Consider the following 21,218-nt stretch of genomic DNA (forward strand, 5'->3'; position numbering starts at 1 on the left):
TTTTTTTTTTTTTTTTTTGAGACAGAGTCTCACTCTGTCACAAGGCTGGAGTGCAGTGGTATGATCTCGGCTCACTGCAACCTCCGCCTCCGGGTTCAAGTGATTCTCCTGCCTCAGCCTCCTGAGTAGCTGGGACTATAAGTGCGCGCCACCACGCCCAGCTAATTCTTGTATTTTTAGTAGAGACGGGGTTTCACCATGATGGCCAGGATGGTCTCAATCTCTTGACCTCGTGATCCACCCACCTTGGCCTCCCAAAGTGCTGGGATTACAGGCGTGAGCCACCGTGCCCAGCCCTTTTCTTTTTTTATTTTCCCAATATGGAACGCTTCATGAATGTGTGTGTCATCCTTGCCCAGTGGCCATGCTAATCTCTGTAACCTTCAAAATTTTAGTATATGTGCTGCAGAAATGAGCACCCCCCACCTTTATTTACTAGCTATCAATATGGTAAATTAGTTCCCTAACATTCTCCAAGATAGCCAATGAGGTTTTTTGTTTTGTTTTGTTTTTTGAGACAGAGTCTTGCACTGTGGCCCAGGCTGGAGTGCAGTGGTGCCATCTCGGCTCACTGCAAGCTCTGCCTCCCAGGTTCACGCCATTCTCTTGCCTCAGCCTCCTGAGTAGCTGGGACTACAGGCGCCTGCCACCATGTCCAGCTAATTTTTTGTACTTTTAGTAGAGATGGGGTTTCACTGTGTTAACCAGGATAGTCTCGATCTCCTGACCTCATGATCCACCCACCTCGGCCTCCCAAAGTACTGGGATTACAGGTGTGAGCCACCGTGCCCAGCCCTGATAGCCAGTGAGGTTTTTTGTTGTTGTTCTTGTATCATTACAGATTCATGGCCTTTTATAGCTAAATTTCTCTTTCTCCCGACTCTGTACAAACTCCTTTGTTTTAGAGTTTGCACAACCCTCTATCAAAGCACCTACCACCTCACTTTTACATCTTCTGCATGTATTTCTGCCTTCCTTGCTAGACTGTGAGCACATCTGGGACAGGGACCATATCTTTTTTTGTTTGTTTTGTTTTGTTTTGTTTTGTTTTGAGACAGAGTCTCGCTCTGTCGGCCAAGCTGGAGTGTAGTGGCATGATCTCGCTATAATAACCTCCACCTCCCGGGTTCAAGAGATTCTCCTGCCTCAGCCTCCCAAGTAGCTGGAATTACATGTGCATGCCACCATGCCCAGTTAATTTTTGTATTTTGAGTAGAGACAGGGTTTCACCATGTAGGTGACACCGATCTCGAACTCCTGACCTCAGGTGATCCACCCGCCTCAGCCTCCCGAAGTGCTGGGATTACAGGCATGAGCCACCGTGCCTGGCTGGGACCCTATCTTGATTGTCTTCGTAGCTTCAGCGTTTGGTGCAGTGCCTCCCACTGTTTCTTTTCGCCTTTGAGATCTTCCCTCTTTGTTACTGTGATCTTCCCTACTGGTCTTTGTTCTTCTGAGTCTGTCCCTATCCCCGCCCCAGCCTGAGCTGGATGTGGGCTGTCCTACTTGTGTTTCTCTCACAGACTGTGTACGGTGCCCTGGGCCTGAGGGATGCCTGCCGCTCCCTGCCGCAGTCCATCCAGCTCTTTCGGGACATTGCCCAAGAGTTCTCTGATGACCTGCACCATATTGCCAGCCTCATTGGGAAAGTAGTGAGTGTGCACCCAGGGAGGTCAGGGAGAGAGAATGCAGTGTGCCAGATGGGGAAGCATGGAAGATACTGAGGTCAATTGGATAAAGAATGGGATGGTGACAGGAGGCGGCAGAACTTCAAGGAAGTATCTGGAGGATGAGAGTTAAAGCAGGACTGCAGGGAGAATTGGGGCCCAAGGAGAGCTGAGGAACAGGACAGAGAGAGGGTGCCGGGTGCTAAGAAACAGTACTTATCTCCTCAGGTGGACTTTGAGGGCAGCCTTGCTGAAAATCGCTTCACAGTCCTCCCCAACATAGATCCTGAAATTGATGAGAGTGAGTGTTGGGTGCGGATGGGCCTGTGAGCCCTGCGCAGTGATGGAGTACCATCCTTGGCAGGTGGTTCCCACAGCTGGGGATCTTCATAGCAACCAGGGCAGGAGCCTCACTTTTGATAACCACATGTCTTCCACCCTTGTAGAAAAGCGAAGACTGATGGGACTTCCCAGTTTCCTTACTGAGGTTGCCCGCAAGGAGCTGGAGAATCTGGACTCACGTATTCCTTCATGCAGTGTCATCTACATCCCTCTGGTGAGGGCAAGAGAGTGGGTGTAGCCTTCAGAGGTCTTTTGGGGGAGATATTAGGCTTATGAAAGACATACTGGTAGATAAGAAAACTTGTGGGGCAGCCTGAAGAACATGAACACTTTTTTGTGGGGATACAGGGATCTCTTAAGCTCCTTCTAGGGAGGGGAGGTGTCCAGTAAGTCTCCAACCAGGAAAGTAGAGTATCTCCTCTTTACTCTCCCCAGATCGGCTTCCTTCTTTCTATTCCTCGCCTGCCTTTCATGGTAGAGGCCAGTGACTTTGAGATTAATGGACTGGACTTCATGGTAAGACCCTCAACCTCTGTAAGGTGAGTGATGAGGAAAATGAGTCAGCAGCTGAGGGAGGGCCTTACCCTACAGCAGCACTGCCCAATATGGGATCTCTCTGTAGTTTTATTCTGAGCTTTACCAGCACTGAGACAAAGGAAAGAGAAGTCAGGGTTAGGGGCTGGAGGTAGGGTTAGAAAGATGGGGAAGGAGAGGAGGACCAAGAGATGCAAAGCCCACAGCTTTGAACCACTGTACCCAGTTTCTCTCAGAGGAGAAGCTGCACTATCGTAGTGCCCGAACCAAGGAGCTGGATGCATTGCTGGGGGACCTGCACTGTGAGATCCGGGGTGAGGAGAAGCCAGAGGTTATATGCATTGTAAGATGTTTTTTAAAAAAGCAGCCAGGGGAAGGAGGGGAGTGGGCAACTTGGGGATGCTTCCAACAGGCCCCTCCCTTCTCTTCCTGTTCTCTGTCTCACTCACTCTGACTCTATCTTTTCCTCTGAATGTCTTGAGGTCTCAAATTGTATCTGCAACCTGTTTCCAGATCCCTCTAGGGGCCTCTGCCTCTTCTTCACTTTCCCCTGGAGCTGACCTCTAGCTCCCTCCCTCACCCATTCCCAGACCAGGAGACGCTGCTGATGTACCAGCTACAGTGCCAGGTGCTGGCACGAGCAGCTGTCTTAACCCAAGTATTGGACCTTGCCTCCCGCCTGGACGTCCTGCTGGCTCTTGCCAGTGCTGCCCGGGACTATGGCTACTCAAGGCCGCGTTACTCCCCTCAGGTCCTTGGGGTGCGAATCCAGAATGGCAGGTAAGAATAGAGGTGGGTGGAGGAATAGACATGAGGGGCCCAAAGGCTACATCTTCTGGGGGTTCATCCATCTTGATCCACAAGCCATGTGAGGTGCCTCTCCACCCACTGCAGACATCCTCTGATGGAACTCTGTGCCCGAACTTTTGTGCCCAACTCCACAGAATGTGGTGGGGACAAAGGAAGGGTCAAAGTCATCACTGGACCCAACTCATCAGGGAAGAGCATATACCTCAAACAGGTGAGGAGAAGCCCTGCAGCCTGGGCCTCTGGCATCTCCTGCATCTACTCCACCCCTACTTGCCAACCAACCCAGTCTCCTGCAGCTCTTCTCCCATTTTCTGACCCCGCTCTTCATGAAAGGACCATCACCTACATCCCTGTGCTTCCTTCCACCTCACATGTTCTCATTCTCTACTGGAGAGCCATGCTCTAATGGAACTTTCCATGGCTCAAATTCCTTCACCCGTCTCCCAGTAGGTACACACCACTCCCAAGTATGTCTCTGCCCACGTCCCATGCCTCTTTACTGATTCTAAATTAGCCAACGGGGCTATGATTGGGACTGGGGGAGGAGAGACAGAGTCAGTGTATCTGTTTCTCCTGGTTCACCCTGTCCATCTCTCTTTGATCTGTCATTCATGCCTTGAGCCTCACTTTCACCTCAGCCCACAGCACCAAGCCTCAGGCCCTGTCTCCTTCCCTATTCAGGTAGGCTTGATCACATTCATGGCCCTGGTAGGCAGCTTTGTGCCAGCAGAGGAGGCCGAAATTGGGGCAGTAGACGCCATCTTCACACGAATTCATAGCTGTGAATCCATCTCCCTTGGCCTCTCCACCTTCATGATCGACCTCAACCAGGTCAAAGGGAACAAAGGGAGGTGGGATTGAGGAAGGGGATAATGGGAAAGGAACCCCTGAAAATGCTTGTAACAGGAAAGCATGCCCTCTGCTGCATACCCTTTATACTAAAAGTGGGGAACACTAAGGTCAGAGATAGGAAGAATCAATACCACAAACATTTCTTGAACCCTTGCTTCATATGAGTCACTGTTGGCAAAGAGGATGAACAAAGCATGCACCTCAGCGTTCAAGAACTTGCAGTGCAGGCCGGGCGCGGTGGCGCAAGCCTGTAATCCCAGCACTTTGGGAGGCCGAGACGGGCGGATCATGAGGTCAGGAGATCGAGACCATCCTGATTAACACAGTGAAACCCCGTCTCTACTAAAAAAATACAAAAAACTAGCCGGGCGAGGTGGCGGCGCCTGTAGTCCCAGCTACTCGGGAGGCTGAGGCAGGAGAATGGCGGGAACCCAGGAGGCAGAGCTTGCAGTGAGCTGAGATCCGGCCACTGCACTCCAGCCTGGGTGACAGAGCAAGACTCCGTCTCAAAAAAAAAAAAAAAAAAAAGAAAAGAAAAAAGAACTTGCAGTGCAGTAGGGAGGGCGCGTATATAGCTTTATTCACAGGCCAACTGTGGTCAGTGCGTTACGGGCTTCCAATACTAACTTTCCCTTGTCCACCTTACACCCTGCAGGTGGCAAAAGCAGTGAACAATGCCACTGCACAGTCGCTGGTCCTCATTGATGAATTTGGAAAGGGAACCAACACGGTGAGGGGAGAAACTGATGAGGGGAGAAACTAAGGAGGGGAAAATGGAGGAGGATGAAGGAGCATGACAGTGAGGCTGGGCATCTGGAATGGAATAGGGCTGTGTGAGCAGAAAAGAAATAGAACATGAGACAGGGAAAGGCCAGTGCAAGGGCAAAGGGGCACATGGGGTCCCCATGGCTCCGAACCCTAACCTCTGCCCTCCTTGCAGGTGGATGGGCTCGCGCTTCTGGCCGCTGTGCTCCGACACTGGCTGGCACGTGGACCCACATGCCCCCACATCTTTGTGGCCACCAACTTTCTGAGCCTTGTTCAGTTACAGCTGCTGCCACAAGGGCCCCTGGTGCAGTATTTGGTGAGGAGACCAATCTAGCTCCTCGGAGGCCCCCAGGCTGGGCATTTCCCAGAGGTGGGGATTGGCTCCTGTATCAGAACAAAGCCTCCCTCAGCACAGAGACCACATCCCTTCCCTTTTCTCCCTCCCCACAGGATTGGCCAAGGGTTTCAGGACAGGAAGGAGGTGATTGATGATATACTTACTGTCTTTTATTCTCTTTTAAGACCATGGAGACCTGTGAGGATGGCAACGACCTTGTCTTCTTCTATCAGGTTTGCGAAGGTGTTGCAAAGGCCAGCCATGCTTCCCACACAGCTGCCCAGGCTGGGCTTCCTGACAAGCTTGTAGCTCGTGGCAAGGAGGTGATGAGATCCAAATGTGCAACCACGTCCACATAAGAGCTCCCTTCCATTCCTAGTCCTATTGGGCCTGGGTCTAGGTCCACAGGATTTCTGACCCTTATTTTCCCTTCTCTTCCCCAACTCGCCGTACTCCTCCCACCATCTTGCTTGTCGTTCCTAGGTCTCAGACTTGATCCGCAGTGGAAAACCCATCAAGCCTGTCAAGGATTTGCTAAAGAAGAACCAAATGGAAAAGTGAGTGTGTGGCCCCAGTGTCTTTGCCCTCTCTGCATCTTCTCCTGCAACTCTTCTCCCCTTTTCAGGGACTCAGCCTTCCTCCAGCACTTTGCCCTTCAGAAACCCACCATTTCTTTCTGAAATCCCTAAATCTTCAAGATCCCAGGTTTCCTGTGCCACAGCCTCTCCCCTCTGCCCAGGGATTTGGTTGTCCATTCTGCCATAAATCTTGCTATTTTCTCTCTTCTTCAGTTGCCAGACATTAGTGGATAAGTTTATGAAACTGGATTTGGAAGATCCTAACCTGGACTTGAACGTTTTCATGAGCCAGGAAGTGCTGCCTGCTGCCACCAGCATCCTCTGAGAGTCCTTCCTGTGTCCTCCCCAGCCTCCTGAGACCCCAGTGGGCTGCCATGCCCTCTTTGTTTCCTTATCGCCTTCAGACCCAGAGTTTTTAGTTTCTCTAGAAATTTTGTTTCATATTAGGAATAAAGTTTATTTTGAAGAAAGATACTGTTTCTTTAGGCCAGCCAAAACAAGAGACTAGGAAAGATCCGAAACACAGAGCAGGAGTCCACAGGGGATCCTGCCCTGCCTCAATAAAAATACAGTGTCCTTGCTGTAGGCAGACTCTCAGATTCTACCCAAGGATCGTTCATGAGAACGAACCTCTTCAGAGAGGCCCTACAAAACAGATTAGAGGGAAGACAGAGGGGCCCAAGGCAGATGGTCTCTCTTCTCAAGTAGGAACACCCCAGGCTCAGACAGACACAGCAGGAAGGGGCCTGAGAGGCTGACAGAGGCAGGATGGGTGCAAGGCAGGGGTGGAAGGGAGGGACCAGCCCGGGCTGCACCAGTGGGAGTGGCTCCACCCTTCCCACCTCAGAGCCATGGGGAGCCAGGGTTCTGGCGGGATGCCCTTGGTGCAGGTTCCCTACACAGTCCTGCTGCTGCCGCTGGGAACAAGCCGCCAAGACCCGGGGGCCCAGAGCTTCTTCCTTTGGGTGAGTATCAGCACAACAAGAGGTCCCAGGGGAAGTCTCTCCATAGACCTGCCCTTTATGTTTCCATTCAATCTGAGGGCCCACAGTGTTCCCACCTGCCTCCCCTTGCCCTCCAGGTCCTCAGTGGCCAGTCTGGGTTCACACTCAGTGACCACACAGTGAACCCAACCAGGGGTGGAGAGAAGGGGCCATAACCCAGAGCCTGCTGTGGCACGAGAGTCAGCCTCTGTGCTTGCTTTTCCCAGCTGCAGAGGATGCAGGCTCTGGAGAGAGAACAGGATGCCCTGTGGCAGGGGCTGGAGCTGCTACAGCATGGCCAGGCCTGGTTTGAAGACCGTCTGAAGGAGGCACAGCAACAGCAGCTGCATCTAGGGGCCCTTGGTGAGGTATGGGGGCTGCCCCTCTGTGTGAAGAGGGGGAGGGCCAGGGAGGGAAGAACAAGGAATGTGTAGACACAGCCTGAGACCACTCTGGAGAGGGGAGAGTTAATGGTCAGGGATCATGAATTGGAGGCAGCATCGTAATGACAGGATGCCACCAAGTGTTAAGTTGGTGTTCATTGTTGGGGCTGGAGGAAGCTGGTCTGCATTCCATTCAGAGGGATTTGGATCACTCCATGGAGACGAGGGCGTGGCCGGATTATTCCAATGGGGCAGGGATGGACAGGGAGGCTCCATGAAGAGTAGGGAAAGGGGGTGTTGTGCTATTTGAGGGGATGGAGGAACTGACCTGCTAAAGAGATGGAAGTGAAGAGTATTGGATTTTCCCACCTGCCTGGGAGGGTACTGGGATGAGGGAATCCGGATGAGAGGGATGGCCTGTGGTGACAGGAATAGAGTGGCAGATGGACCTCAGGTTTTAACCATGTTGTCAGCCTCCAACTCCTCCTCTAGAATTTTCTAACAGATTTACACTCAGAGCCTGGTGGCCCCCCATTAGCCCAGATTCAAAAGGTGAACATCTGTTTGCAGAATCTGATTCATGAGAAGGTGAGTTTATTGTTTTCAGTTTAGACTTTTGGGAAGCTGGACTAGTGAGGGGAGTTGTTGGGGTCAGTGCTGGCTTAACAGAAAACACAGTGAATTTCCCCTCCAGTTCTCCCCAAGTCCACTGAACAAGGCTAGTTCCTGCACCACCCAGGATTCAAAGGAAAGACGAAGGAAGCAGAACTTGTGGCGGCAACAGGTAAACTTCAAGGGAGAGGGCAGGAGTCCCACCCTACAGGGCTGGGAGGAACCCAGAGGCCCATCTGTTTCTCCTCTCCTCCAGGAGTTGTCAAGGCAGCAGAAAGGAGTCACCCAGCCAAAGGAGGAGGTGGCTCAGCGGGGCTGCACCAACAGGCCAAGAGGCCCTACCCGTGTCTGAACCCTCCTCTCACTCCCCTAAGCCTGGTGAAACAGTCAGAAGCCCCAGGCTCCTTTTTCTGTTTCTTAACTCAACAGCTAAAAAATGGCTCCAGGTAGTGAGTCAATGAAGTTCAGACATCTTGGTGTAATGTTTGTCCTCTGCTCCTGAAAACTTCACCTTCTTGGTGTCTCACGTCCTCATTCTCCCCTATATGACGTGCAAAAATGATCTTTCTTTGAAATTCCTCTGGGGAGAAGACATGTTTATTGAAACTGTCCTTCAGCCTTAAATACAAAAATAAAACCAAAGCTGCTCCAGAAAGCAACTTTCTCCAAAAATGTCTTTGGTTTGTTTCTCATAGGGTTAGGAAAAGTGCATTGTGGGAAAATCCATTCCCCTCTATCCCAGTCTTACAGGGTTTTTTGGTTTTTTTTTTTTTGTTTCTGTGATAGGGTCTTACTGTCGCTCAGGCTGTAGTGCAGTGGTGTGACCACAGCTCACTGCAGCCTCAACCTCCTGGGCTCAAGTGATCCTCCTGCCTCAGCCTCCCAGAGTGCTGGGATTACAGGCATGAGCCACCGCACCCAGCCCCAGTTTTGAAGTTTTTAAGAAAGGAAAGGGATGTGCTGGAGAAAGAAAACCTTCATTGGCGGGGCACGGTGGCTCACGCCTGTAATCCCAGCACTTTGGGAGGCTGAGGCAGTTGGATCACCTGAGATCAGGAGTTCGAGACCAGCCTTTCCAACATAGTGAAACCCTGTCTCTACTAAAAATACAAAAAATTAGCCAGGGCATGGTGGTGGGCACCTGTGATCCCAGCTACTTGGGAGGCTGAGTCAGGAGAACTGCTTGAACCTGGGAGGCGGAGGTTGCAGTGAGCCGAGATCAGGCCACTGCACTCCAGCCTGGGCAACAAGAGCAAAACTCCGTCTCAAAAAAAAGAAAAAGAAAACCTTCATCCCAGCTAGGAGAGGCAAGGTCCTAAGGCCTATGTGACAAATGTGTCCCAGGTCTTCTTACCAATGGGGCAGGTTGAAAATAGTGCCGGACACCCATCCCTCTATATAGTCTGTTGTGTCACCAGGAGGCCAGGCCTCGCAGAAGCAACAACCCTCCAACTGTGCCCCACCAGGGGCTGCCCGCCAACCCTGCCCCAGCCCTGCCTTGAGTCTCCAATGTGAAGGGGGAAAAGGCAGGGGTGGCCGTGGTGAGGGTTGGGTCAGATGAGCCGGTAGGGGTGGCGAGCTGGTCCTGCGGGGAAGAGGAAGAGAATGACAGGGTGTGCTAGAGTGTACTCAAATTAAGCCTACACCACCCTCCCCCTGCCTTGCCTACCCTGTGATGGAAAGTAGTGGTGCCTCACCTGGGGGGCTGGGGCCAATACCAGGAGCCGGAGGAAAGCATGAGTCGGGGGCACTGGGCTGTCTTCTCGTCCCGCTGCAGTCACAGTCACCATCACCACGGAATCCGGGGCCGCTGAGTCTGGGACCTCCAGCCACAGGCGGCCCCAGACAGACTCATTCAGTTCCAGGTGAGCCCTGGAGAGACGATATAGGCGTGGTTAAAACCCCTGGCTGTCCAGAGCCCAGAGTCAGGGGACGCCCGCAGGGGCACGTGAGGTGAGAGGAGGATTCTGAGGGCCAATCGGAAGGGGCCAGGGGCGGGGCTTGGGATAAGCACGGGCCGGGCAAGATGCCAGAGGGAGCTGGAGGGTCCAGGGGCCTCACCTGGAGAGGTTGGAGGTGAGGGAGAAGCTGGGGTTGACGGAAGTCCTAAGGTCAAGATCCTGAGGGCCCGAGAAGCTGGCGATGCGCAGACTGAGCGGCACCTTGCTGCCCGGGGCCAAGAAACCTGAGGGGGCAGTAAGCTGCAGAGAAGGGCTCGTCAGGGAAGGGGCCGCTCCAACTCTTTCCAGCCCCAGCCGCACTTTCCCCTAGTGTCTCACCTCCAGAAGGACAGGGACTACAGTGCTAGGCTGAGGGGCAGCCCTGTGCAGGAGCCGCCCCGCTCCGTCCTGGCCAATCAGCTCCAGGGAGAAGGGTCTAGGGGTGGACAGCAGCGTGGGCGGCAGCGAGGCTGCGAGGAGACCTCGCTCCGGAGATCCCACGGGCTCCAGAGGCACCCGGCCTAGTTCGGCACCGTCTGGGACCCCTCGAAGGATGACGTGGGAGAAATGCGGCTGAGGATCCCCAGGATTCGCTTGGGAACCCAACCCTGTCACTTCTACCAGCAGCTGGGTCTGGAGACCTGGGACAGGGGCGAGGAGGGGAGAACATTGTGAGATTCGGAGACACAGGGAGAAAAGAATTAATGGCCTTCAAAATAAGGGTTCCCTCTGGGGAATATGGCTGGGAAAACAGGTTACCTTCAAGGGGTATCGATGGGGAGCATCACGAGGGAGTTCTGGGGTGCTGGAAATGTCCTATATCCTGAACTGGGCGTATTATATGAAATCCATCAAACTGTACACTTTAGTGCACATTATGTAAATTATAACTCAATATAAAAGTTATGCATATGCATAGATGTATGTATACATATATATGTTATATATATACACACACACATATACACACACACACACATATATATAAAACTGGGGGTTTGGCCGGGCGTGGTGGCTCATGCCTGTAATCCCAGTGCTTTGGGAGGCCAAGGCGGGTGGATCACGAAGTCAAGAGATCGAGACCATCCTGGCTAACACAGCAAAACCCCATCTCTACTAAAAATACAAAACATTAGCTGGGCGTGGTGGCAGGTGCCTGTAGTCCCAGCTACTCGGGAGGCTAAGACAGGAGAACCCGGGAGGTGGATCTTGCAGTGAGCCAAGATCGCACCACTGCACTCCAGCCTGGGTGACGAGTGGAAAAAAATAAATAAATACATAACTGGGGGTTAGGTGGGTGGGGGCTCAGGGAATAGATGTACCTGCAACTGGCTGAATCAGCGGGTAGAGGCCAGGGTGGGGTCCATCCTCCATGGAGATCCCAAAGTGGAAGAGGAAGTCCAGGGAGGTCTGGGCTGGGAAAGGGCAAAGGAAGTCAGAGCCCTTTCTGAAAGGAATGTGACTGATCATGTTCTCTGAGGCCTGCAGTCTCTCCTTTCCTTTCCCAGGAACACCTCCCTCCTTACCTTGCACTCTCACCCCAGGGCTGTCCACAGCTGTGACCTGGATCTCCCAGGTTCCTGTCTGTGGAGGGTCATGCATGGTCACCATCCAGAACTGCCCAAAGCGGTGAGTGTGACCTAGAGGACCCGTGCCTTCCTTCTGGTTCTGGGAGACCCCTGGGGTCAGGGAAGAAATGAAACACTGGCTCTCCTTGAGTACCTCCCCTCGACTGTCTATTCCCCAGTCGCCATTCTTCCCTCTGCCTTCAGAGGTACCTGCAGGGTTCTTGATCCAGAAGCTGCTGATGTCCCCGTGGATCCGGACTGTGATCTTCTGGAGCAGCCCATCCACGCTGAACACAAGTGGCTGCCCAGGCACCACAGAAGGAGGGTCCAGGGGAAGAGTCACCTTGAGGGATCAGCAGGACCAGAAAATGGGGGAGAAGATGAGGTATGGGATGAGGAACAAAGAAGATAGGGGAGATAGGAAGAAACCATGTCATTGGGCCGGGTGCAGTGGCTCACGCCTGTAATCCCAGCACTTTGGGAGGCTGAGGCAGGCAAATCACAAGGTCAGGAGTTCGAGACCAGCCTGGCTAACATAGTGAAACTATGTCTCTACAAAAATACAAAAAAAAAAAAAAAAAAAAAAAAATTAGCAAGGTGTGGTGGTGGGTGCCTGTAATCTGAGCTACTTGGGAGGCTGGGGCAGGAGAATTGCTTGAACCCAGGAGGCGGAGGTTATAGTGAGCCAAGATCGTGCCATTGCACTCCAGCCCCGGTGACAGTGCAAGACTCTGTCTTAAAAAAAAAAAAGAAAAAAAGAAACCACGTCACACAGGGAGAAAGGGGCACAGTGAGAGAGGGGCACAGGGCCAGGGATGAGGTTATTATGGTCAGGGACAAAGTTGGAGGCAAGGGATTCAGGATGAGACAATCAGATCTTGTGCCCCATTAAAAGATGATAGGCCAGGCATGGTGGCTCATGTCTGTAATCCCAGCACCTGGGAGACCAAGGCAGGAGGATCACTTGAGGCCATGGGTTCAAGACCAGCCTAGTCAATAAAGCGAGACTCTGTCTCTGCAAAATACAAGCCACCTCCCCAAAAAGATGGTAGGACTTACTGTGGTAACGCTGAAGGCAGAATACTGGAAGCCAAGCGGGGAGGGGTTTACTGATATAAAAGAACAATACAGGCCAGGCGCGGTGCGTCGAGCCTGTAATCCCAGCACTGGGGGAGGCCAAGGTGGGCAGATCACTTGAGGTCAGGAGTTCGAGACCAGCCCGGCCAAAAAACTGGTGAAACCCTGGCTCTACTAAAAAAATACAAAAATTAGCCGGGCCTGGTGGTGGGTGCCTTAACTGCAGCTACTTGGGAGGCTGAGGCAGGAGAATCCCTTGAACCTGGGAGGCAGAGCTTGCAGTGAGCCGAGATCGCACCACTGAACTCCAGCCTGGGTGACAGTGAGACTCCATCTCAAAAAAAGAGAAATGGTTAGCCATGGATCTCAGAGGGAGAGAAACTTCCTTTCCTGCCCCGTGACTGGAAGAACAACAGAGCAGTGAAAGTGATTCCCCTTTCTCCTATAAGAAGAGAGGTGCAGCCTGACCACCCTTCAGTTCCTAAGTGAGGGCCCTGGCTCCCACTTACTCACCAGGGCAGCCATGCTGTCCCCAACAATGGCTGCCACGTCTCCAATGTGCTGGTCTTTGGTGAAGATCACTTCTCCTCCTGAGGCCAGGGCCACTGCTTTGTATGGCTCAAAACGCAGAGGGGACAAGATCTCACGCCGAGCTCGGCCCTGAACCCTTGATGTGTCTTCAGTCACCAGGAATGTTACCTGTGGCCAGAAGAGAGCTCGGTGGTTGGGGTGTCCAAGTGCCATCCACTATTATGAATGAGAATCCCTGTGCTCAAGCTTTCTCCAGAGCTGACGGTTCGTGATCAGGTCTCTGCCTGCCTTCTGGCTGCTAGGATGGGGTCTCCCAGTGACAACCCCCTGCCTTCAGTTAGTAGTTGGCCACCCCCTTGTCACAGTGGATTTTTGGCGACTAGATCCCCAGTTCTTCACATTGTTTACTGGGCAGGTTCAAATAAAAATTCTGCATTATTAAGGGTAGGGTCTCCTACGTGTATCATTAAAGGTATCAGGAAAGGTTTCGTTCATTGTCTGCTTCTCCCATGTGCCAAGGCTTGTCGGGCCACCATAGTGTGCTACAACCCTCGTGATGAGATTGTCATCACAGGGTCTCTGACATCCCTGGGAGGCTAACACTGGGTCTCTCACCAGCTCTGCTCACCCGGCAGCGCCGTTCCTGAGTCAGGGATTCCACCTGGTTGGTGAGAAAGGCATCCTTGGGGGAGGCATCCGTGAAGACAAAGATGTCTGAGAGTGGAGGTGTGTGCAGCAGGGCCAGCTGGCAGGGAAGGCAACGACCAGTGTTAACAGTGGCAGCAGGAGGGGAATGGGTAGAGCCAAGGAGGATGAAGCAGAAGGGAATATGGCCCCGTAATCCTGGAGTGAAGCTAGTGGATCTAGATTCTGAAGGTAGCGGGGAGCCCCAGGGGGGATCTAGCTCCCCCTGGTGGTGGGGCCAGGAAACGCAGGGGGGTAAGAAAGGAGGAGGGGAGGCGCCAGACCTGCAGGGCTGACAGGCACATCTCAGGCTCGTCTCCACCCCCCAAGGCATGGATCTCATTAAGCTGTTGCCAGAAGCTGTCAGGGTCACTGGTTGTAAAGACAGGGCCAAACCCTGGGAAGGGGAAAGGAGGTTAAGATAAGTGAGGAAAGAGCTCCCCTCATTCCTACCCAGAGCCACCTCCCCAGTTGAGGGTCCCTGTGTGCTTCTGGAGTGGACAAGTAGTGAAATAACAATACTCCATTATAAGACTCATACTTGGCCAGGCGCAGTGGCTCACACCTGTAATCCTAGCACTTTGGGAAGCCAAGGCAGGTGGATCACGAGGTCAAGAGATCAAGACCATCCTGGCCAAAATGGTGAAACCCCATCTCTACTAAAAAATACAAAAGTTAGCTGGGTGTGATGGCACGTGCCTGTAGTCCCAGCTACTGAGGAGGCTGAGGCAGGAGAATCACTTGAACCCAGGAGGCAGAGGTTGCAGTGAGCCAAGATCGTGCCACTGCACTCCAGTCTGGCGACAGAGCGAGACTTCGTCTCAAATGAAAAAAAAAAAAAAAAAAAAGAGTCATACTTGTCAGGGCAGGGCGGGGCAGGGCAGGAAAGGGCAGACCTAGGTGTCACTGGTGAGAAGGTGGTCCTCCACTCCCTTAAAAAAATGGTGGCATTTCCTGTAGGCCTTTATTGGGTACATGCACATATATTAAACAAAACAAAACAAAACAAAACAAAACAAAAAAACTGGTCACGCCCATAATCCCAGCACTTTGAGATGCTGAAGTGGGAGGATCACTTGAGCCCAGGAGCTCAAAATCAGCCTGGGTAACATAGTGAGACCCCATCTCTACAAAAAAAAAATACAAAAATTAGCCAGATATGGTGGTGCTTGTCTGCAGTCCCAGCTACTCAGGAGGCTGAGGCAGGAGGATCACTTGAATCAAGGCTGCAGTGAGCCATGATCGTATCATTGCACTCCAGCCTGGGTGACAGAGTGAGACTCCAAAAAAAAAAAAAGGAAAAAACACACTGGGTTTCCTCATAAGAAAAGAGACAGAAAAGCACTTACCTCAGAGGCTTATTGGGAGGACTAAATGAGTTGATTTTGCAAATCTTAAGATAGTGCTTTGACACATAAGTGCTAAGTTCTTAATTATACCTTTATTTATATCTTCATCAAACATAATAATTATCTATTAAATGCCGGCCACTGTAGGATGTACGCAGACAAATAAGACTCAAACTTAGGCAACTCTCAGCCCAGTAGGCATTTTATTTGATCATCATTTCAACTCTGGGAGTTAGGCAGGATGAGGGAGGTGTCAGGCCTCTGAGCCCAAGCTAAGCCATCATATCCCCTGTGACCTGCACTTATACATCCAGGTAGCCTGAAGCAACTGAAGATCCACAAAAGAAGTGAAAATAGCTTTAACTGATGTCATTCCACCATTGTGATTTGTTCCTGCCCCACCCTGATACGTAACTGATACTGACCCATTTTATGGATGATGAAATCCAGGTAAAGAAAGTTTACATGACCAGCCTAAAGACACACAGTCAGACTCAAGCCAGAGAGTCTAACTTCTAATCAATGGGAAAGGAATACAATGTAGCTCGCTATCTCAGATGCTTCCCAGAAGCCTGGCCCCACCAACCCCATCTTCATCCCCATCTCTGTCTATAGGAAATGGAGAGGATTGAAAATGGCGGCCAGGAGCAGTGGCTCACGCCTGTAATCCCAGCACTTTGGGAGGCCAAAGAGGGCAGATCACAAGGTCAGGAGATTGAGACCATCCTGGCTAACACGGTGAAACCCCGTCTCTACTAAAAATACAAAAATTAGCCGGGCATGGTGGCAGGCGCCTGTAGTCCCAGCTACTCGGGAGGCTGAGGCAGGAGAATGGCGGGAACCTGGGAGGCGGAGCTTGTAGTGAGCCCAGATCTTGCCCTGCACTCCAGCCTGGGTGACAGAGCGAGACTCCATCTCAAAAAAAAAAAAAAAAGAAAAGAAAAGAAAAAAAATAGAAAATGGCTTATTAGCATGAAAGGCTAAGAAAGCAGAGGCCACGTGCCAAAGCATGAATCATGCACTAAACTAATGGAAAGTGCTGTCATTTTAGAAACAGTGGGAGACAAGGCTGCTAGTTATCTTTTTTTTTTGGAGACAGGGCCTCACTGCGTCACCCAGGCCACCCTGGAGTGCAGTAGTGCCATCACGGCTCACTGCAGCCTCAATCTCCTGGGCTCAAGTGATCCTCCTGCCTCAGCTTCCCAAGTAGCTGGGACTATAGGCATGCGCCACCACTCCCACACATAATTTTTATTAATTTTTTTGTGGAGACCTGAATCTCTCTGTGTTGCCCAGGTTGGTCTTGAACTTCTGGGCTCAAATGATCCTCCCACCTCTGCCTCCCAAAGTGCTGGGATTACAGTTGTGAGCCACCCCACCCAGGTTGCTGCTAATTTTCTGTATGCACACCATAGAGGCTCACTCAGGACTACAGGAAGTGCCACCACAAGCCCACTTCCTCACCACAGGCCTTTATCCCTTATCTTTTTTTCTTTCCTTTTCTTTTCTTTTTCTGAGATGGAGTTTTTTGCTCTTGTTGCCCAGGCTGGAGTGCAAAGTTGCGATCTCGGTTCACCGCAACCTCCGCCTCCCGGGTTCAAGCGATTCTCCTGCCTCAGCCTCCTGAGTAGCTGGGATTACAAGGCATGCGCCACTATGCCCAGCTAACTTTGTATTTTTAGTAGAGACAGGGTTTCTCCATGTTGGTCAGGCTGGTCTCAAACTCCCAACCTCAGGTGATCCACCTGCCTCAGCCTCCCAAAATGCTGGGATTACAGGCTGAGCCACCGCGCCCAGTCTATCCCTTACCTTGAATTTTCCTCCCCTCTACTGTCCTAGCCAGACCACACTTACCTGGGTCATGAAAAGGCACCAGGACATAGTGGATAGGCTCCATGGGGCTGCCCCTCCGCTGCTCCACAATGTGGCGAGCCTGGATTTTGGCAGCGTTGATCTCCTCGCCCATGCTGCCTGTGGTGTCCAGGACAAAGCTCAGGCTGGAGGCTGGGGTGATGTCCAGCAGCCTGGGGAGCAAGCCAGAGACACAGTGAAGGGTCTGCACGTTTGTCCCCAGCGCCTGGTTTCTCAGTTCCCGCAGGAATGCCTACCCATGAGGGGGTCCATCCCCAGGAGGCCACTCACCTGGAGAAATCCCTGTCTCCCAGGCGGCTTCGCAGAAGGCCGAAGGCCTGGATGGAGGCTAGAAGGGCCAGTTTTGCAGCCTGGAGGTGCAGCATGTGGTGAGGGGAGAAGCCTGGGGATGTGCTGTCCTTGTTGATGCCTCCCCTCGGTGGCTGGGAGCTGCTCAGGTCAAAATGGCCCCCGTGGCTACATTTCCCTGGGTTGGGGAAAGGGATCTGGAGAGTGGAGGTCAAAAACCCACTGTCTCCTAAGAAAATGAGGCCCTTTCAGACCTGGCCTGACCCTCTCACCCCTCAGCAAGGGTTCAGCAAGAAATGATGATGGGGGTGGGTGAGTGCCTGGAATCCCAGCACTTTGGGAGGCCGAGGCAGGGAGATCATTTGAGATCAGGAGCCCGAGACCAGCCTGGCCAACATGTTGAAACTCTGTCTCTACTAAAACTATAAAAATTAGACAAGTGTGGTGGCGCGTGCTTGTAATCCCAGCTACTTAGGAGACTGAGGAAGGAGAATAGCTTGATCCCAAGAGGCGGAGGTTGCAGTGAACCGAGATCATGCCACTGCACTCCAGCCTGGGGGGCAGAGCGAGACTCAGTCTCAAATAAATAAATGAATAAATAATGACTGGGCAAGGTGGCTCACACCAGTAATCCCAGCACTTTGGGAGGCCAAGGCAGGCGGATCACCTGAAGTCAGGTGTTTGAGACCAGCCTGGCCAACATGATGAAACTCCGTCTCTACTAAAAATACAAAATTAGCCAGGCACGGTGATGCATGCCTGTAATCCCAGCTACTCGGGAGGCTGAGGCAGGAGAATCGCTTGAACCCAGGAGGCAGAGGTTGCGGTGAGCCGAGATCGCACCACTGCACTCCAGCCTGGGCAACAAGAGCAAAACTCTGTCTCAAAAAAAAAAAAAAAAGGATGATGCTTTGTGGAGGGGAATTCTGGAGTAAATCTTAGGGCGCCGTAGTCAATCAGCACAGCACATGGTGGATCCCCTGATCCCTCCAGCCAGTCCCCCAAAGATGCCTATGGCAAGGGAGAAATCCTATCAGTGGAGGAAGAAGTTGCTCCCCTACCTCAACCCCACCACAGCCTCCTCAGGGGACTTTCCTCCACTCACCCTGTTCCCAGCATCCTCTCCTCCTAGGAGGAGATGCCATAGCAAAGGCATATGGGCCTATAGGACAGAGATCCTGTAAGGGAGTGACTTTCTCGCCTTACTTCTGGGGAACTTTGTTGTCTGGTACCTGGAGGTTTCGGGGGATGAGTTCCAAAGTAGCCAGAGGTGAGGAGTGTGAAGCCCAGCCAATTCCCAGGGCAGCTCAACGCCTCGCAATCAGAGCAGGTAGGATCAGCCACTGGGAAGAGAGGGCAGGGCTAGAACCCAAGATTCTGCTACCCCCAGCCTTTATCCCCACACACCCAAACCTCTTCAGCTTTTCCTCCCAGCTGGGATGAAGTGAAAGCCCAGAAGTTCCCTAGCAAGGCTTTCCGAACTAAAACCTAGGAGCATGGGCCTGCAGTGAGCCTGAATGTCTGAAACTGGGGCCGTGCTAGAAAACACAGCACAGGCTGGGCGCGGTGGCTCACGCCTGTAATCCCAGCATTTTAGAAGGCAGAGGCGGGCAGATTGCTTGAGTCTAGGAGTTTGAGACCAGCCTGTGCCACATAGTGAGACCTCATCTCTAAAAAATAAATATATAAATAAATAATAAGAAAAAAAACAAACAGTACGTGTAGGGACCAATCCTACGGGGATTGCGGCCTCTGTGAGTTGTGGACAGGAGGCAGCTCCCAGGCGAGAGGATGAGGGAGCTGTGGGAGAAGGCCCCGTGCGAGTCAGTGGGGGGAGGAAGCCACACTTCAGATGGGACTGAGTTCTGGAGACCTGGTCCTAGCTGTTTTTCCCTGTGTGACCTTGGGGAAGCTGCTTAACCGAGCCAGGCATTGCTTGGACTGGGGGACTTCAGTCCTTGTGGAGATGAAGTAACATCACACCCTCTGGGACCTCAGAATGTGACACAGTGGCCGGGTGGACTAAGGTAGCCCTGTGGACTCCCGCCTCACCGCCAGGGTCACAGCCGTACCTTGTGCCAGGTTCTGGAGCTCCTGTCTTGGCCAGAGGAGGTGAGGGTGTGGCTGCTGCTCACCCAGCTCCACCCAGTTGCTATGACTGTAGAAATCCTGGTCCAGAGGACAGGAGAAGGGAATGAGGCACTAGTCTGACCTTTCTCACCATCTCCAGCACGATATGCCACTCCTTTGAGTTCCCCACCTGGAAAGTCCCCTCCTACCCCCAGTACTCCCACCAGACACCCCAAGGCCCCTCCACTGCCCCCTCTCCATGCTCAGAGCAGAGCTTTGCCCGGGTGGAAACTGTCCCACATCTCTTCCCAGCTCAGAGTCTAACCCAAGGCCTCTCTGGGCCTGCAGTCCTGCAGCATATGCTGCTCCCTCAGCTCTCTGACCTCACAGCCGTCCTCTCTCACCCTCACTTCTCTCCAGCCACAGTGCCCTCCTTGCTGTTCCTACAGGAAGCACTGCCAGCTTGGAGGTGGGGAACTGGGACACAACCTCAGGGCACCACGTGCCAGTGCCCACCCCTTCCAGAGTGGAGAAGGCATGATCAAGAAGGCACCATAGGATGCTCTCTATCCCGGACACAAAGACCCCTCTGACCATCAACCCAACCCGGTTCTCACCTGCAGGGCATGAAGTGCAGCCCCGAGGCGCTGGCGAGCCAGGCTGTGGTCAAGGGCTCTGGTTGCCACCAGGGTCTCCCGCAGAGCCCCTACCAGTTGCGCGCGTCCCTGATCCAGTCGCTCAGCATCAAAGTGCAGGTCGGGGTCATTCCTGGAAGTCGGCAGGAAGTCCTGGGCTGCATTGGCACGAGACACCTCACCTAAGGCTGCTCGGAACCGCCGAGAAGGAGAACCAGGTCCAAAGTAGGCAGCAAAGAGGTCATCGGCAAGGAGTGTTCGACCCTGGGGAGAATAGCGGGGGACGGGGCTCCAGGGAGGCCCCTTGGATTGACTGTTGCCCACCTTATCTCAGCAACTGACACTCAAGGCTGGGTATGAGGGGCCTGAGCCCCACAAAGGAGGGGGACTCCTAATTTCAGGACCAAGACTACTGGGTATTGTTGCTGCAGGGGTGGGGCCATGGGTGTCTCTTCTCTTGGCAACCAGAGCCCTCACGGAGTAGAGGCCGCACGGAATTGGGGACTCTGGCAGGGGTGTGACAGGACCCTGGGATGCTCACCAGGAAGTCCTCAAGACGAAGAGGGGGGCGGCCTGGGGGTGGCTGCTCCAGGAAGAGCTGCAGGGTGACGTTGAGCGCTGCCTCCTCAGTTAGGTCTTGGTGGGTGATGGAGCCAGGGGCAGCCAGCAGGCTCCAGATGTTGGGGAAGAAGGCAGATGTGGGGGGCAGCAGCAGCTGCAGCAGAAGCAACACTGAGGGGCCCAGGTGGGACTGGGGCACTTCCATGGGGAGCATGGCTGACACATGGACCTGGGAGACAGAAGGCTCTCAAGGGAGGAGGAAGCAGCTGCGATTCCAGGGCAGGCTGGCTCTGCGGGTCTCCATGGACACCTGCTTTACCTCAAAAGTCACGTCTGCTGCAGCCTGGCTTCCCCGCCCTGTCACCCAGACAACTTGAGGGCCTCATCTGACCATTAGGGACACACACAGCTGCCAGGAGAGGGGTCCAAGGTTCCTCCCCCAGGCCCCCTCCCCAGTCCCTGGCTGAGTCACCAGCCCTGCTGCAGAAACACTCCCCATGCACAGGAAGCCCGAGTCCTCTCAGGCCCTCCCCTACCTGGTTGCTGGGTCTCCTAGGAAGGGCTGGCCCGGGCACGACGTCACAGGGCACTTAGGTCAGAGTTATAATTAACCGAGGCCCAGTAGAGGGGGAGGGAGGCCCCCCCAGGGTGGGGGAGGACAGGCAACCCCCCGGCCCCTTTGCTCATGCCTGCCCAAGGCCACAGGCAGCAGCCCACGCCAGGGCGGGCCTCCCTCGGCCGCAGTGCGGAGGTGAATGAAAGCTGGGGAGGAGGAGG

The 21,218-nt window shown here is 53.1% G+C and overlaps 3 protein-coding genes and 1 non-coding gene across 4 annotated transcripts in view; 2 read left to right on the top strand and 2 right to left on the bottom strand.

Annotated features, from left to right (window-relative positions):
- MSH5 (mutS homolog 5) overlaps nt 1-6,358 on the top strand; it is a 24,764-nt gene extending 18,406 nt beyond the window's left edge. Inside the window, exons 13-25 of the mRNA XM_023188857.3 lie at nt 1,524-1,652; nt 1,896-1,968; nt 2,114-2,223; nt 2,445-2,525; nt 2,770-2,857; nt 3,134-3,323; nt 3,438-3,564; nt 4,035-4,184; nt 4,861-4,935; nt 5,146-5,289; nt 5,496-5,633; nt 5,794-5,867; nt 6,102-6,358. Coding sequence (XP_023044625.2) covers nt 1,524-1,652; nt 1,896-1,968; nt 2,114-2,223; nt 2,445-2,525; nt 2,770-2,857; nt 3,134-3,323; nt 3,438-3,564; nt 4,035-4,184; nt 4,861-4,935; nt 5,146-5,289; nt 5,496-5,633; nt 5,794-5,867; nt 6,102-6,213 — 1,491 coding nt within the window. The 3' untranslated portion in view covers nt 6,214-6,358. The remainder of the gene's footprint in view (nt 1-1,523; nt 1,653-1,895; nt 1,969-2,113; nt 2,224-2,444; nt 2,526-2,769; nt 2,858-3,133; nt 3,324-3,437; nt 3,565-4,034; nt 4,185-4,860; nt 4,936-5,145; nt 5,290-5,495; nt 5,634-5,793; nt 5,868-6,101) is intronic.
- On the bottom strand, nt 315-419 carry LOC111523954. Its single transcript, XR_002725645.1, has one exon. It is a non-coding gene; the product is annotated as a U6 spliceosomal RNA (small nuclear RNA).
- Nucleotides 6,359-6,600: 242 nt separating the features above from the next.
- Nucleotides 6,601-8,538, top strand: SAPCD1 (suppressor APC domain containing 1). The gene is made up of 5 exons (XM_023188858.2): nt 6,601-6,853; nt 7,099-7,239; nt 7,747-7,842; nt 7,949-8,038; nt 8,123-8,538. Exons 1-5 carry the CDS (start codon nt 6,740-6,742, stop codon nt 8,216-8,218), a joined length of 537 nt encoding a protein of 178 aa, XP_023044626.1. The 5' UTR covers nt 6,601-6,739; the 3' UTR covers nt 8,219-8,538.
- A 497-nt stretch (nt 8,539-9,035) lies between these two features.
- VWA7 (von Willebrand factor A domain containing 7) lies at nt 9,036-21,200 on the bottom strand. Its single transcript, XM_023188856.2, has 17 exons — nt 20,978-21,200; nt 20,422-20,670; nt 19,863-20,144; nt 19,248-19,344; nt 18,408-18,518; nt 17,158-17,353; nt 16,870-17,039; nt 13,951-14,063; nt 13,611-13,727; nt 12,965-13,150; nt 11,585-11,717; nt 11,333-11,485; nt 11,129-11,221; nt 10,146-10,447; nt 9,928-10,067; nt 9,564-9,738; nt 9,036-9,451 (listed from the first exon to the last, which is right to left on the bottom strand). Exons 2-17 carry the CDS (start codon nt 20,653-20,655, stop codon nt 9,278-9,280), a joined length of 2,676 nt encoding a protein of 891 aa, XP_023044624.2. The 5' UTR covers nt 20,656-20,670; nt 20,978-21,200; the 3' UTR covers nt 9,036-9,277.
- Nucleotides 21,201-21,218: the final 18 nt, after the last annotated feature.

This window comes from Piliocolobus tephrosceles, chromosome 5 (genome assembly GCF_002776525.5).
Source record: "Piliocolobus tephrosceles isolate RC106 chromosome 5, ASM277652v3, whole genome shotgun sequence".
NCBI lineage: Eukaryota > Metazoa > Chordata > Mammalia > Primates > Cercopithecidae > Piliocolobus > Piliocolobus tephrosceles.

Bases quoted from the DNA above. Each gene is read 5' to 3' on its own strand.
- VWA7 (XM_023188856.2), bottom strand. From the start codon at position 20,655: ATGCTCCCCATGGAAGTGCCCCAGTCCCACCTGGGCCCCTCAGTGTTG. The intron at 18,519-19,247 runs GTACGGCTGTGA...CTCTCTTCCCAG, and splicing joins GCTCCAGAACCTGGCACAAG to TGGCTGATCCTACCTGCTCT. The intron at 11,486-11,584 runs GTACCTCTGAAG...CCCTGACCCCAG, and splicing joins CTGGATCAAGAACCCTGCAG to GGGTCTCCCAGAACCAGAAG.
- SAPCD1 (XM_023188858.2), top strand. From the start codon at position 6,740: ATGGGGAGCCAGGGTTCTGGCGGGATGCCCTTGGTGCAGGTTCCCTAC. The intron at 6,854-7,098 runs GTGAGTATCAGC...TGCTTTTCCCAG, and splicing joins CCCAGAGCTTCTTCCTTTGG to CTGCAGAGGATGCAGGCTCT. The intron at 7,240-7,746 runs GTATGGGGGCTG...CTCCTCCTCTAG, and splicing joins ATCTAGGGGCCCTTGGTGAG to AATTTTCTAACAGATTTACA.